The sequence below is a fragment of the Pongo pygmaeus genome, chromosome 4 (assembly GCF_028885625.2).
Source record: "Pongo pygmaeus isolate AG05252 chromosome 4, NHGRI_mPonPyg2-v2.0_pri, whole genome shotgun sequence".
Lineage (NCBI taxonomy): Eukaryota > Metazoa > Chordata > Mammalia > Primates > Hominidae > Pongo > Pongo pygmaeus.
Window position 1 is genome coordinate 175,783,332 of NC_072377.2, and position 15,246 is coordinate 175,798,577.

The window sequence follows — 15,246 nt, forward strand, 5'->3', positions numbered from 1 at the left end:
ATAAGTACAAACTTAACGAGACACTACACTATCAGGAGAAAAAGAACAATTTGTTGAGCGTCTACAGTGTGCCAGGTCAAGGTGCCAGGTGCTTTCAGATGTGTTACCACATCTGTCATTGCTGACTCCTTACAGCAATCCTGCAAGGAAGCATCAGCCCCATTGGTCAGATAAGAAATGGAGACCCAAAGAGGTTAAGCAACTTGTCCAGAGCCATGCAGCTAGCCAGCCCATGTTCCTTCATCTAAGTCTCACTGTTCCTGAGTCAGAGGAAACCCTCTCACCCCCACCTCCCAGCTCTGAATTGTCTTTGTTACTCTGGAGCCTTTGTTCTGTGTGAGAACATCTTAGACTTTTTGAGAAAAGCCCCAGATCACTGTCCGTTCATTGAGAATCTGAAACCGGCTCCTCAGCCATTCCTGCTCTAGCCACCTGCAAGCTTCCCAAGTGAAAGTGAGTCCTCTCAGGAGAAATGGAAGCGCTGTCTCTTCAGGTGCCCACTCCTTACCCACCAGCGGAGCAATGTTTTCCAGGCTGGCCAGGCTCCAGAAGCTCACTAAGGAAGTTGGTTTGGGGCCAAAGGCATCTGTGGTTCATTGTACAGTGTGGCCCTCCCCTTCCTGCCCCTCCATTTGCTCCCCTTCCTGTCTCTCTCTGGGTCTCTCCCTTCCCGGCTCCTAGACTGGGTCTAGGCAGGAGCTTCGCCATGATGTCAGGAGGAAAGGAGATGCCTCTGAGCCTCTCACCACAGCCTCAGCTCTCTCCCTGCCCCTCCATCTGAGTCCCTCCTGGCTCCCAGCTCCCTCAGGGTGCAAGGCCAAGCCTCCAAGGAATCCCTCCCCTTACCTGCATGGCTGGAGCCAAGAGTGAGTTTGGGGCCACTGGCTATGATGAGGGGATGACCCAGGGCTCAGTGAGCACTGTCCAAGCACTTCTGTTAGGAGGTTTGGTTGGCCAGGGAGGAAGAAGGCCTCCCTCTCTGGGATGCTCCTGAAAGGACTTTGTGGGGAGTTAAAGAATCCTCTGTGTGAGGGCGGGATGGGGGAAGGTGGAGGGTTGGAGAAATCCAGCCCGATGTCTCCCAGTCTCCCCGCCTCCTCCTCCTGGGCCCCTATCCTGTGTGCTCTTGGCCTCTATGAGTCTTTTTGAAACTTCCCAGGCTGGAAAGCACTAGGTCCTGGGATGTGAAAGTCTCTTCAACATAGAATAGGCCTTCTGTTGATCCCAAAGATGCTCTTAAAATACACAACAAGAAATCGGAGTTTTACACACAGTCAGCTTCTCATTTTATAGATGGGAAGCTGAGGCCTAAGGAGGTGAAGTGGCCACTATAGCCATTCCATTGCACCAGAATGGAGGGCTGTCCACCAAATTCAGAGCCTGGCATAGTGGGTGGGGTCACCCACTTTGTCTGACTCTCATGGGTCCTTGATCTCAGGGGTCTTTTCTGGCAGAGGTCTGGGAGCATGACTGAGACATGATCTCAGAATCAAGCCCCTGGAGGCAGTAGCTATAGCAGGAGCTGACGATCTCCAGAAACTCAGGACCAGACAATCTCCAGACACTTAGGACCAGTCAGTGCCCGCACCAAGGACGGGGCTTTGAGAGGCTCCGCCCACCTCTGTTTCTGCACAGCAGGTTCAGCAGCTCCATTCTTCCCCAGAGAGCCACTCCATCTGAGGATGGCTGCGTGTCCACATACGAGGGGACAGGGCTGAGGATGAGGAGAACCGTGGGGACCCAGAAGACCGTGCCTTGCCCGAAGTCCAGCCTGTAGGCCTGAAGGACTTGCCCTAACGGAGCCTCAACAACTGCCTGGTAAGGAAACTGCTGGCCCCTCCAGGTTCCTGGAGAGAGGGGAGGGAGGGAGATCCAAATACAAGCCCTGCTGGGACCGAGGGAGGGGGCAGGCCTGGACTCTGCTGAACACCTAATGTGTGTCAGGGAGCGCCACTGCAGGATGAGCAGCAGAGCCAAGATTAGAGCCCCTGCTGTCCTCACTATAGCCACAGTCATTTGCCCCTGTGCACCAGCTGGCCAAGACCAGCAGACACAGGGCACACACTGCACCACTTTATCTTCTGGGATTTTCTTAAGCAGGACCCATGGCAATAATGCCTTTCCTCACCTTAACCTAACTCGGGCTCTGCTCCTGCTTTCCAACAGATGATTCTGTCTATGCTGAAGTGACAAGGATAGGAAAACAGTGCCTGCATGGGAAGGAAGCTGGAGGTGACAAGTTGGCGGGGGTCACTGTATTTACGTGGTAGAAATTCTGGGAATAGAGTAGAAACGGGAGTAGAAACTTGCACATATTGGAATTATTTCTGCTTCCAGCCTGGGAAGTTTTCAAAAGAGACATAGAGGCCAAGAGCACAGAGTATAGAGGCCCAGTAGGCCAAGCCAGGAAGAGGCGGGGGAGAGTGGGAGACATTAGGCTGGATTTCTGGTTTAGAAAAAGGTGCCATCAGCTCCTTATGTAAACCTAATGCCCTGTGCCTGACCCTGTCCTTCCTGCGGTGGTGCCAGTTAGCTCACACTCTCAGTGGCACCTGGGGTGTATATAGAAATAGAAAGAGCTTGAGATTTGGGTTCTATTAGCCATAGTGGAATCACTGAATTCCCATGGAAGACACGGAAGGCAGAGGAGAATGAAAACTAGTGTTTATTGAATGTTTTCTATTCTCATTTGTCAGATGGGAAAACTGAGACTCTGAGAGGTTAAATGACTCGGGTGTGTCAGAATCCAGAGCTCAAGGTCTTCTCTACAAGCGGAGGTAAGAGCTTGGCCAGAGATGCTCTCGGGGCAGGATAATGCATAGGCTGTCCCTACTCAGGAGCCTCTTGGGCCTCCTGGGCCTCCTGAGCACTATGTCCCTGCAGATGCAGAAGGCTAGGTGGTTCCAGTCAACATCTGTGTTGCAGCTTTGGGGACAACCCTTAGGACAGTGCCCTCTGGTGGCTTAGTACCTCTCCACTAAATTCCATCCCCCAGCACCTGTACCAGAACTGGTGGCCTGAGCCTCCATTGAGGCTGGCCGACACATAAATAGCCGCTTAACGATTGGCTCTTCTACCATAGGGGGTGATGGCATCAGCTGCTCTTGTCACTTGGGATGTGCTGCGGATGCAACACTCCATCCCCCAGATGGGTTTGGTATAAAAAGGACAAGATTCAAGTGGAATGCAGTTCAGCTTGGGGTTGCTGAAGGCCCTCCTCCTAGATGCAGGGCAAAGAAAAGGGACTTGGAAAACAGATTTAAATCATGCCACTTAACTGTGTGACCTCAGCCAAATCCCCTTGCAAATCTAAGATTTGACTCTAAAACTTAACACCTTCTGGGCCAGCAGCCATGAGAATTAAATGAAATTAAGCACCAGACATGGCTTCTAACAATTCATGGGCATTTAGAAGCCTTTTTCTTCTCTTTTCTTCCCTTACAAAATGAGACATGTTTAGCAACCTAACCAAGCAAACAGGGTAGGATGGGATTACATTTCTGGCTCTAGCCTGGGTGAAGCTTCTCAGATCATGAGACTCCTTAGAGGAGGCTAAGAGGCCCAGGGCCAAATGTTACATCTTCCTAACAGAAGTTTGGCCACTGGGAAAGCACTATTCAAGAGGAGTCTTGGAACTGAAGACTGGATGGTTCCCCAACTCACTTGATCGAGGGCCATTTCCTATAGGAGGAGGAGGAAATGAGGAATATGCCAAAGTGGAACCATGTTCATTCAGGCCAGACCAGGAGAAAGACACAGACAGCCAAGGGCTGATGGGAAGAGGCTGATAAGCATGTGGGAGAGAGGCCGTGGGCAAGCCTCCACATCTCTGTCCAACATTTGGAGGGCCCCCACTCTCCTTTGTCCACGTGGCAAATGCAACACACTCTTCAAGAATCAAATGACCTTTTCTGTGACTTCCCTTTTGACATTGCCCCATCCTCCCCGCTCTTTTGCATACCAAGTATCCCCTGTCCTCTGCTCATATTAGAGGATGGCTATAGGGAATGTTCATTCACCAGTCACACATGTCTCTTCCTCACTAGATGGGTGCTCTGGTGGTGCTTTTCACATGCCTGGTTCATAGGAGAAGCTCAACAAACCTGTGGAAAATTGAATGAGGCAATGGAGGGCATGGGAGCTCCTCCAAGGACCCCCTTAAACTCGATGCTTGGACAGGGAAAGGACAGGGATTGGGGAGATGGACTAAAAGAAGAGAATGTGAATATGATCGTTGGTAGATTTATAATGTTGATTTTATAGCTGGTATTTTCAGTGAGTGAGAACAAAAGAGCTAACATAACAGAGAGCAGAATGATAAGAGTTTACCTGTGTGCAAAACTGTTCTTCACTGATTTTGTAACAGTAAAAACTTTGGAAATAACAGCATTCACAGTAGAAGATATGTTCTAGAAATGTTGGTACATTCAGACCATGAGACACCTTGCAGCCATTAGAGAGAATAAGGCGGATTATAGGAACTGACATGGAAGGTGTCACTGATACTGCAAAACAGCATGTTTCATGGTGCACTCATTAAAAGGAGTTGGGTCAGCTTGCTTAGATGCACTTTTCTGCCCCTCATGTGCTACTTAGCCTTGGAAATATTCCTTATCCTCTCTAATCCTCAGTATTCTCACCTGTAAAATGGGGAGAGTGGTAGTCCCTACTTCAAAGAGTTGTAAGGATTCTAGATATGCGTGGCACAGTTGTAAGCATGCATTAAGTGTTCAATAAATGTTTGCTGTAATTATTAAGTTAAAAAAGTAAGCAGCAAAAAGCATGCTATTGCCCCAATTTTGCTTTTTAATTTTGTTGATATAGAGATATATATGTATGTAAATATATATGTGTGTCTGTGGATAAAACAACTGTTATCAGTAGTTATTTCTGAAGTATGAGACAAAAGAGAAGAAATGGGGGGGGGAATTTTTTTGTTTTTGTTATGTTTTTTTAAATAGACTTCTTTTTTAGAACAATTTTGGGTCACAGCAAAATTGAGCCTTCCCTACACATAAAACCTTCTTTACTGTCAACATCCCACATCAGAGGAACACATTTGTTTTCATCGATGAATCCATATTGACACATCATTGGGACTTATACTTTTAACTTCTGACTTGTTGCCGTTTCTACAGTGAGCGTGTATTAGTTTTGAAAGTAAAATAATATTAATGAATGGCTGAATCACACCCAAGCTCCAGAATGGCCAGATTCTAGAAAATGGCTTGTTTCACAGAGGTTGCCACAGAGAAGGTAATCAACCCAGGGCTGCCTGAGAATGGGGCCTGAGCCTGAGCACCCCCATTCTGCTGTCACCAGCATCACAGGTCACAGGCTGGCCTGCCTGGCTGCCCCCTGCTCCCTCAGAGGGATGCCTGACAGCAGCCCCTGAATCTGAGGAGGCCGGGCCCCTGGGCCATGCCCCACCGATGGTCCTCACATACACACCAGCTGGAAGGCTTCAGGAAACACAGGGACAAGGTCTAGGAGGTCACGATAGCAGCAAGCATCATTGGGTCAACTAAGGCCCAGGCCCCAGCCTGCTCTGAAGGAAGAGAGTACCGGGGGGAGGCAGCCAGCCCTGGATTCAAAGTCTTCCCTGGCACTCACCAGCATGGTGTCCTTCCCATGCACCTGTTTCCTTGTCGTAATAATATAGGGATTAACCCACCCACCACACAAGGCCGCTGTGAGGATGGAGTGAGTTCTGTGGGACAGCACCTAACTCATGACACTGGAGGCTCTCAGGTTTTTGTTTCCTGTCTATATGACTGATCCCACAAGCCTAGATTGGGGATAAATAAAAGAACGTCTGGCTTGGTCAAGGTGAATACAAAGTTGAGAGTGTCCTTCCTGGCAAAGCTGGGACAAGGACAGGGCAAGGAGAGCCTTGGCTCCCAGCAGATGTGGCCTAGAGGATAAACTGGCTGCATTTCTGTTGCTGATGAACCACTCTCCAAACAAGGTCCCTGTCTTAATTTGGGGTAGATTTAAAACACAATCCTGGGCTGGGCGTAGTGGCCCATGCCTGTAATCCCAGCACTTTGGGAGGCCAATGCAGATGGATCGCTTGAGCTCAGGAGTTCGAGACCAGCCTGGGCAACATGATGAAACCCCACCTCTACCAAAAATACAAAAAAATTAGCCAGGTGTGGTGGTACGTGCCTGTAGTCCCAGCTACTCAGGAAGCTAAGGTTGGGAGCATCGCTGGAGCCTGGGAAGTTGAGCTGCAGTGAACCGAGATCATGCCCCTGCCCTTCAGCCTGGATGACAGAGTGAGGCCCTGTTTCAAAACATAAAAAATTAAATTAAAAAAACAACATAATCCTCCAAAATGAAGTCATTCCTGGAGGGAACACAGGGAGAAGGAGCTGTAACTGAAAGGTATGGAAAGAGGCTGCTTCCTATGCATGCTGAGAAAATGCTGCACTGACCACCCACCAGAGAGAGAGGCTGGCCAGGAGCAGGTGAGCCTGTGGCACGGCCTTCCACTTACCTTGCCCCCTGTTTCCTAGGTGATTCCTACTTCAGCCCCTTGGTGTGAGCAGCTTCTCAACATGAACTACAGCCTCTACTTGGCCTTCATGTGTCTGAGTCTCTTCACTGAAAGGTGAGCTTTGCTACCCCCAGAATGGCCTCCATCTGCATTGATTTGCATTCGGGCATGTGGTGGGAGGGGGAAGCTCTTCCTATTCACCCACCGCAAGGCAAAACCTGGTCCACTCACTTCCCTGGAGCACCGAACAATGAAACTTCCCGCCGTTTACTCTATTTACAGAACACAAGCTTCCAATATGGTCACAGATGGATGAACCCTTATGTTTTTAAAGAAGACACTTGGAGGGTTTCCAAATTACCATGATATTTTGACCTATGGCAAATGCGTAAAAAATGGAGATACTAACTCAATAGCTGAAAACTAAGAGATTTTTCTGTAGGAATGTCACTGCTGGTACATGGGCAAGGCACATACACCCACACACATGTGGGCAAACACAGGCTCAAGGGTGTGTACACGTGTTGATTCACACATAAACAAGCAAACACAACAAAGCCCATTTCTTTTCCAGGATGTGCATCCAGGGGAATCACTTCAACGTCAAGGTCGGCAGAAGTGACAAGCTTTCCCTGCCTGGCTTTGAGAACCTCACAGCAGGATATAACAAATTTCTCAGGCCCAATTTTGGTGGTAGGTCATCCTCTGTGTCCAGCACATCATTCAAAGGGAAGAAAACAGAGACAATAAGCAGTGGAGGGTTTCAGGAGGTTTTAGTTGACTCCATTTTCTGATCTGCAGCCTGTTAAGGTTTGGCAATGATGGATGAGGATGGCTACCAATAATTTTTCACACTGCCTGGAAAAAGGCGTCCAGCCTCTCCACCTGCAAGATAAAGCAATGCTCTTCCTCACTGTGGAGGTTGCAAGAGCCTCCTAACAATCACTCACACACTGTCCTCCTCCTGCCCCGACTCGCAGGGTCATTATTCATGAATTCACCATGCGCCACCAGGCTACCCCACCTGGTCTTCCCCCTCCAGCCTGAGCCCTTTCAGCTGACTCCCCAAACTGCCATCTGGATGCCTCCTGGGTCATTGCCCTGTTTGGAACACCTGTATGTGTCCCAGCATCCTCGCGTAGAGTCCAGGCACACCAGGCCCTTCCCAGCCCAGCCTTTATCTGTCTGCCATTCTCATCCACCCAAGTCCCCGCTCCTTCCCCTCCTACAATGCTCCCCAGTGTACTCAGAATGCTCCCTGACATCCTTGGCCTCTCCTGCCTCTATGCCTTTACAGAGGCTATCTTCCTAGAATTGCTTCTTTAAACTTGACTCCCTAGGAAAATATCAATTTTCCATCATGTCTCAGAGCAAACGCTGCCTTCTCTGAGAAGCCTCCCCTGATTCCTCCAGACCCTATCCCCTTTCTTCTTCACTTCCTTGTGAACATGCGTCAAAATCATAGCCATTCCCATTATGCTATAACTGGATTCATGTCTGTCCCGGCTCCAGGCTGCAGCCCTAGAAGGAGTCTGACTTCATTTCCCTCGCTATCCCCCACAGAAGCTCAGTGCGTGACATATAACAAATTGCTGATTAATATCTGTTGAAAGAATAAAGCAAGGAGGGAGGGAGGGAGGCCAGCTACACAGCTCTTCATAGCAGAAAGCAACAGAAAGAGCCTTAGCATTTAACAAACCTGAGTTTGGCTCCTAGCTCTCCTGCTTGGCAAGTAGTTTACCCTTCTGTGCCTCACTTTCCCTTTCTGTAAAATGGGGACATCCATCTGTCTCACAGGGAAGACTGAATGAAGTGAAGTGTGTAAGCCTGAGGCACAGTGCCTATCCCATCAACAGAGTGTGGGTTATTTTCATCCCTTCTCCTCCTTGCTTCTCCCCTCAGATAATAAAACCCTCTGGTCTGATCTAAGATTCCTGTGGTAGTGCAGATCCTCTGGGCAGCAGATGCCAAGAGCTGATGACTTCTTCAAGCTATTTATGGGGACTATGTCTAGGAGGGAGAATGGGGCAGCGGGAGAGGCAAGCTAGGAGAGCTGTCAGACCTGCAGGTCTGGCCTCAGGGAAGGAGAGAGGGAAGGAAGGGAGGTTGGGTGGAAGTGTCTTAGATGGTAGAGCAGTCCTCAGTGTTTGGAATGACCACCAGGTCATTGAGCTACAGTTGCATTCAGAGGAGTCTCCCATCTCTGTGCCTCCCAGGAACAGGCCGCTTTGATATCCCGACTATGTTCAGTCTGGGGTTGGCTGTGGCCCATGAGAAGTGTGGCCTCGGAGCAAGTGTGGTGGTAGATTCCAAAGCACAGCAGCCGGGGCCCTCAATCACACCTGCTCAGTTGGAGATGGGAGAGATGCATTTTCATTCAGATTTGAGACACAATTAAGATGTGACATCCTGACATTAAGGAACCTAAAGAGGTTTCAATATCCCCTGGTTTTCCCAGGCCCTACTGAACACGTATGACAAGCACTTGAGTCTGCACGCCTTGGTTAGTGCCACTCAACAATTTCTCTTGCCTCCCAAACCCCAAACAATTAAACCAGAATACACCCCTTCTTGTTTGCCTACTCACTGGCCAATAAGGTGCAGGGTCCTTGGGCAAGGAGCTCATTCTGAGAACAGGGAGCCTGGGGTAGGCCTAAAGGGATGTGATGCCTCGTCCCACCTGGGATGAAAATGGGGCATGGAGTCTTCAATTTAAAAAAGGGAACAGCACAACCCCATACCCCTTGTTTTGTGCCTCTTGGCACTTCACTCCTGAAAATCCCTATACTTGCATGGCAGGCTGGAGGCCCACGGAGGGCCATTGCTTTCTGTAATATCTGTGCACCCAGTTTCCAGGACCCCAAGTGCAAAAGAGACAAGACCTTCATAGGATTTCTCATGGACTGAGCTGGACAAAGCAAAGGTTTGTAAGCAGGCACTAGTGAACACTACCCAGGAGCTGGCTTTGACCTCGTTCCTAGGAGAAAGCTGCCCTCTGGTGGCACAGCTTGCTTTTATAACTCAAGGGGAAGAAACAGCAAGCTCTGGTTCACTAAAAAAGCCAACTCTGAGGCAAAGCCTAGACTAGACTGTGTAGAAATAAACTGAACAGAAAGCACAGTGGTACTGGAGCTCTCGTGTCTTTTCCATTCTCTGCATTCTTCAGGGAGGGCAACTAACACGGATCTATGGCACTTAAAGTAGATACCATAACCGTGCCAACCCAACTCTCAATGGTTGGCACTTGTCTTAGTCTGTTTTGTGCTTCTATAACAGAATACCTGAGACTGAGTATTTATAATGAGCAGAAGTTTATTGGCTCACAGTTTTAGAGGCTGAGGAGTCCAATATCAAGGTGCTGGAATTTGGCAAGGGCCTTCTTGCTGTGTCATCAGATGGTGGAAGGTGACAGGGTAACAGAGAGGACAGGAGAGGGCTGAACTTGCCCTTTTATGATGGCACCAATTCCACCATGAGATTTAATCACCTCTTAAGGGTCCTACCTCTTAACACTCTTACAATGGCAATTAAATGTCAACATGAGTTTTGGAGGGGACAAACATTCAAACCACAGTGGCTCTAGTAGCTCTACTTTACAGGTGTGAAACTGTAGCACAGGCCAGGTGCAGTGGCTCACACCTATAATCCCAGCACTTTGGGAGGCCGAGGTAGGCAGATCACCTGAGGTCAGGAGTTCAAGACCAGCCTGGCCAACACGGTGAAACCCCGTCTTTACTAAAAATACAAACATTAGCTGGGCATGGTGGTGGGTGCTGTAGTACCAGTTATTCTGAAGGCTGAGGCAGGAGAATCACTTGAATCCAGGAGGCAGAGGTTGCAGTGAGCCAATATTGCACCACTGCACCTCCAGCCTGGGCGACAAGAGGGAAACTCCATCTCAAAAAAAAAAAAGAAAGAAAGAAAGAAAAGAAACTGCAGCGCAGAGAAATTTGAAATTTGCTCAAGATCACAAAGCTGTTAGGTGGCCTGAGTGGAATTCAAACACCTGTCTCTGACTCCAGTCTTCTAGTCTCAGAGCTGCACCTTGCTGCCCAGAGGGGCAGAAAGCCACTTAGCACCACACCGCTTCAGCACCTTCCAGGGTGTGCCCTCAAAGATCTCGCCCTTTTCCACCAGATATTAACATTCAAGTATTGTTTAATTGCATTGGCTCTAACACTTCATTTTCAAATTCCTATATCCTATGGCTTAGTTTCCTTAGATTAATAAGTAGTTTGCCTTGCCCTATTCCTACCGATGAGATGTTTTTAAGCTTCTTTTGAAATCTGCCTGGCCTCTTCCTGGTTAATGCATTATCACAGTCCCCTGAGGCACCCCCGGGGGTTATTTATTGCAAGTGAATGCTGTTGCATCTATTAGCCTGGTGAATAAAGTTGTCCCTTTTCCAAAATTAGCTAGGATTACGGAAGAGAGGGGGAAGGGAAGGGAAATGCCATTTATTGAGTACCTATTATTACATGACTGATGGACATGATGCTGGGAGCTTTGTACAGATAACCAATGACGAACACCTTCAGGATGTCCGGCTAGGCAGGCACTTCTCTTACACTCCCTGTTGCCGCCACTCCACAAAGACAATGTCACACGTCTAATTTCATTTAACCCTTCCCATGACTCTGTGACGTCAGTATGATCTCCACTTGCAGGTAAGAGAACTGCAGCTCCGAAAGATTTAATAACTTTTCCCAAATAAAGAAGTGGGAGGTGACAGAGCTGGGATCTAGGTCCATTATTCCACATCTCTATATAAAGAGAAGCAAACTTCCCTGACCTGGCCTGGCTTCTTGAAGGTGGCTCTGACACCTCAGTCTCTAGAGATAGAACTGTCTCTCTCTGAAGTTCAATCTGTCTGCTGAGACTCCAGGATTGAGGCCCAACAGTCTGCACACTGGACCAAGTGCGGAGGTTCTGAAATTCTAAATTGTTTAGGGTTCCGGGAGAGTAAAGGAAGAGAAGCAAAGTGTCAGGAGGTCAGCAAAAGCTCAGCCATGAGTCTTGAATGCTCCTTGTGGTAAATTTACTTTGCCAAGGGGGAATAAAACAACATCTGTTCACAATCAGATTACCAAATCTGTTACCTTTCTAAACAGTTAGTTCCTTGCAAATGCCATAGGAAAAACCTTCCATGTAAGAAGTGGCAAATATCTCAGCACTATGTTCCTTATGTGTTAATTGACCAGCGTGACCAACATGGAGAAAAAAATACAAAATTAGCCGGGCGTGGTGGCACATGCCTGTAATCTTAGCTACTTGGGAGGCTGAGGCAGGAGAATCACTTGAACCCGGGAGGCGGAGTTTGCGGCGAGCCGAGATCGTGCTATTATTGCACTCCAGCCTGGGCAAGAAGAGTGAAACTCTGTCTCAAAAAAATAATAATAATAATAAATAAAAAGCATTAATTATGCAGGTGGTCTCTCTTACATATTAAGATACCTATGTATGTGTGCATATTTTTCATACAAAAGAGAGGCACACCATACACAATGATTACTCTTGAGAGGGGATAAGAAAATTTTTCTTTTTATATTTATAGAATATTTAAATTTTTGTAACAACCAAGCACGACTTTTGTAATTTTAATCTTTTTAGAATGCACTAATGTAGTATTAGGACAGCTCATGTTTGTGTTTCTGTTCTTTCCTGTTTTTTTTCATCTTAGGAGAACCCGTACAGATAGCGCTGACTCTGGACATTGCAAGTATCTCTAGCATTTCAGAGAGTAACATGGTAAGCGCTGTTCCTTTGTACTCCGCCTAAGTAGTCCCTCTCTGTGTGTTTAATGGGGATATGCTTTCTAGTCACTCAAAAAAAAAAAAAAAAAAAAAAAAAAAAGAATGGCTCATGGCCCTCCTCCATTTGGAATGGCAAAAGCTGGAGTGCTATCTCCAAACTCAAGACAGTGGGAGATTCTTGTAGAGCAGATTTTCTGAGTAAGACAATCGAAGATTCTTGTAGAGCAGATTTTCTGAATATTAGGAAGAAAATCGGTTCAAGAGCCAGGAGGAGAGAAACCAGGCAATGAAGTGGGTACACTTGGTGATGGATAAAATTTGGGGAAAGGAATAAAAGTGTAGTAGGCAAGCCTGGCCATCGCATTGTCTTTTATAATGGGGAAGACAACCCAAGGAAAACTGACAGCTGATGCTGACAACGACCCTCTCCCTTAAGAGAACATATTCGAGACAAGGGCAAACTAAAGGCAGTTTGCCAAGAGGGTATGCTGTGCATTCCAGATAAATCAGGGACAACCTAAGCACTTAGCCCACCAAAAAATTCAACAATTTGGTGGGGCCTTAGTGATCAATGCAATGTGAGCTGTCACGCCAAGTAAGTTAAAGTCTTGAACATGGGGCTCCCTTTTGGCAGTGGGAGCTATTATCTAGAATAAATAAGGCGATTTGTTCTCTTATTGCAATATGCCACTAACCCAAGACTGGAGTAACTGGAGTGACTTATCAGTTACCCCAGTCTTTGGGTAGTGGCATATTGCAATTAGAATGGTAACTTTATTCACCAAAGTCTGTGTACTCTTGCTCTAAGTGGAGGTGGGGAGGGGAGTAAACCTTGACCACTTTTCTCCGTTTGGTGGGGTTTTCTCACCCACTACCCCCATCCATTTCCATACCCTGCCTCCCCCTCCCAGGACTACACAGCCACCATATACCTCCGACAGCGCTGGATGGACCAGCGGCTGGTGTTTGAAGGCAACAAGAGCTTCACTCTGGATGCCCGCCTCGTGGAGTTCCTCTGGGTGCCAGATACTTACATTGTGGAGTCCAAGAAGTCCTTCCTCCATGAAGTCACTGTGGGAAACAGGCTCATCCGCCTCTTCTCCAATGGCACGGTCCTGTATGCCCTCAGGTACGTGGACACCTGTGACCTCAGGGGTGGAGGACAGCAGCTGGGAGAAAACATGCAGATGTGTCTTGGGTAGTTGTGACCAGAACTCAAATAGCCACTGTGAGGTCCCATGCCTTCTTAGATCCTTGCCCCCATAATAGAAGGTCCCTCTCTCAGTTCATCATCTACCAAATGCCTGCTCTGTGCCAAGCCCCATGCTGGCCACAGGATAGAGCAGAGTAAGACATTGCCCTGTCCTCAAGACATGGACATGGAAACAAAGGAGGTCCCTGGTGCTGGGGCCCAAGTTAGGGAGTAGGTGAGTGGTTTGGGGGTGATGTTACAGGATGCTTTCACAGGATTCTGAGCTGTGTCTTAAAGGGTAAAAGGAAGTTAGCAAGGGAAGAAGTAAGGGCAATGGCAGAGACAACAGAGAGGTGCATGCAAGGAACTTTCCTTTCATGTGGCCCAGTGGAGCTGCAGCAGCTCCAGAACACTGCTCTACTTGTCTGAGTCATGTTTGTAGAGAAAACCAAGGTGCAGTGACCCAAAGTCTCTGCCACCTGCAGCCATGGGCTCCCCTTTGCCATCTCCCCAAATTCCTGAGGCTGAAGTTCCTTTCACCCAATTGTTAATGGAGCCAGGTTGGATGGAACAGGACTCATCCCTGCCTGTGCAAGGACTGTGCAAACCTAAAGCTCCCAGAGGCCTTGGGGAGGAGGCCAGGAGCCAAATATTCATGGGGCTGATGTTCAATCTTAAGTAAGAGTCAAGTTATAAAACAAGGGTTGAGCTAACCAATAAACTGAATTTCTGGACATGCCTCAACTATACTGAGTTTTGCAAAGACCATCTCAAAGCCCAATTCTTGTTTCATGAAACATAATTAGACTTCTCTTTTGACCTCAATTCCAAGCATCATTAATGTTCCCCTTCCCCATGTTCCCACAGCAATGTGTGAATGTGGGTGTGTGAGTGTGTGCATGCATTTGTGTGTACACATGTGTCTGTCTGTATTATGGCACACAACACAATATTGTGTAAGGGTTACAAGTAATGAGTGATGTTTTAATAGCCTGACTCTAGAATCATAAAGATTTTGGTACAAGTCCCTGCTCTGTCCCTCAGCAGCTCTGTGACCTTAGGCAAGTTACTTGACTCTCAGAGCCTCAGTTTCATCAGCAGTAAAATGAGAATTAAAATATTTCCTACCTAGTAGAGCTGTTCAAAGGGGTAATGCATGCAAAGCACTCAGCCCAGGGACTGCCTCACAGTAAGCACTCAGTAAACCATAGCTATTGTTAGTCTCTGTCTCCCTAAAGGGAGTGTGAGTGAGCATCCTGGAGGTGAGCACCGTTCTGTAATCACCTCCATTTCCCCCAAGTACCTAGCACGGTGCTTAATAAATAAGGATGCTGAATAAAAATGTATGACACTGAAGAAAAAGGAAGATAGAGGCCCGGCGAATGCAATCTCCATTGTGAGGGCTTAACTGACCTTTAATTGAATATCTCTGGGGTTAAGCCCCCAAAGCCACAGTGCCTGGGGCCCCCACTGCCTCTGCATCCTGGTTCCCATGAGGAGGCAGGGCCTCATGAGAAGAGCACAGCCAGGAGACCTAGGCTCCAGCCTCAGTTCTGCCACTCAGAGCCACGTGAGCCTATGCAAGTCCCTATGCCTGCTGTCAGGTGGTGACGATAGTGACGGTGAACACTGTTCTAGGCCCACCCAGGTCTGTCAGGAAGATTAAATTTAAAAACTGGATGCTAAAGCATCTTGAGCCAATGCATCTGTCTGTTCTGTGATACTGCCAGAAGTTTTGCCCCTTGAATGGCCAGCATTTCAACTTCCTCCACTCTGGACCCAGGTTTAACCAAGCCTCATGC

General features: G+C 47.9%; 1 protein-coding gene across 2 annotated transcripts in view; it reads left to right on the forward strand.

The window, feature by feature from the left end:
• The first annotated feature begins 1,663 nt into the window (after positions 1 to 1,663).
• GABRP (gamma-aminobutyric acid type A receptor subunit pi) overlaps positions 1,664 to 15,246 on the forward strand; it is a 30,460-nt gene continuing 16,877 nt past the window's right edge. The window contains exons 1-6 of one of the 2 annotated variants that reach the window (XM_054489655.1): positions 1,664 to 1,818; positions 2,697 to 2,777; positions 6,519 to 6,613; positions 7,074 to 7,192; positions 12,180 to 12,247; positions 13,164 to 13,381. In XM_054489655.1, coding sequence (XP_054345630.1) covers positions 6,561 to 6,613; positions 7,074 to 7,192; positions 12,180 to 12,247; positions 13,164 to 13,381 — 458 coding nt within the window. In that variant the 5' untranslated portion in view covers positions 1,664 to 1,818; positions 2,697 to 2,777; positions 6,519 to 6,560. The remainder of the gene's footprint in view (positions 1,819 to 2,696; positions 2,778 to 6,518; positions 6,614 to 7,073; positions 7,193 to 12,179; positions 12,248 to 13,163; positions 13,382 to 15,246) is intronic. The other variant, XM_054489656.1, reaches the window with a different exon arrangement.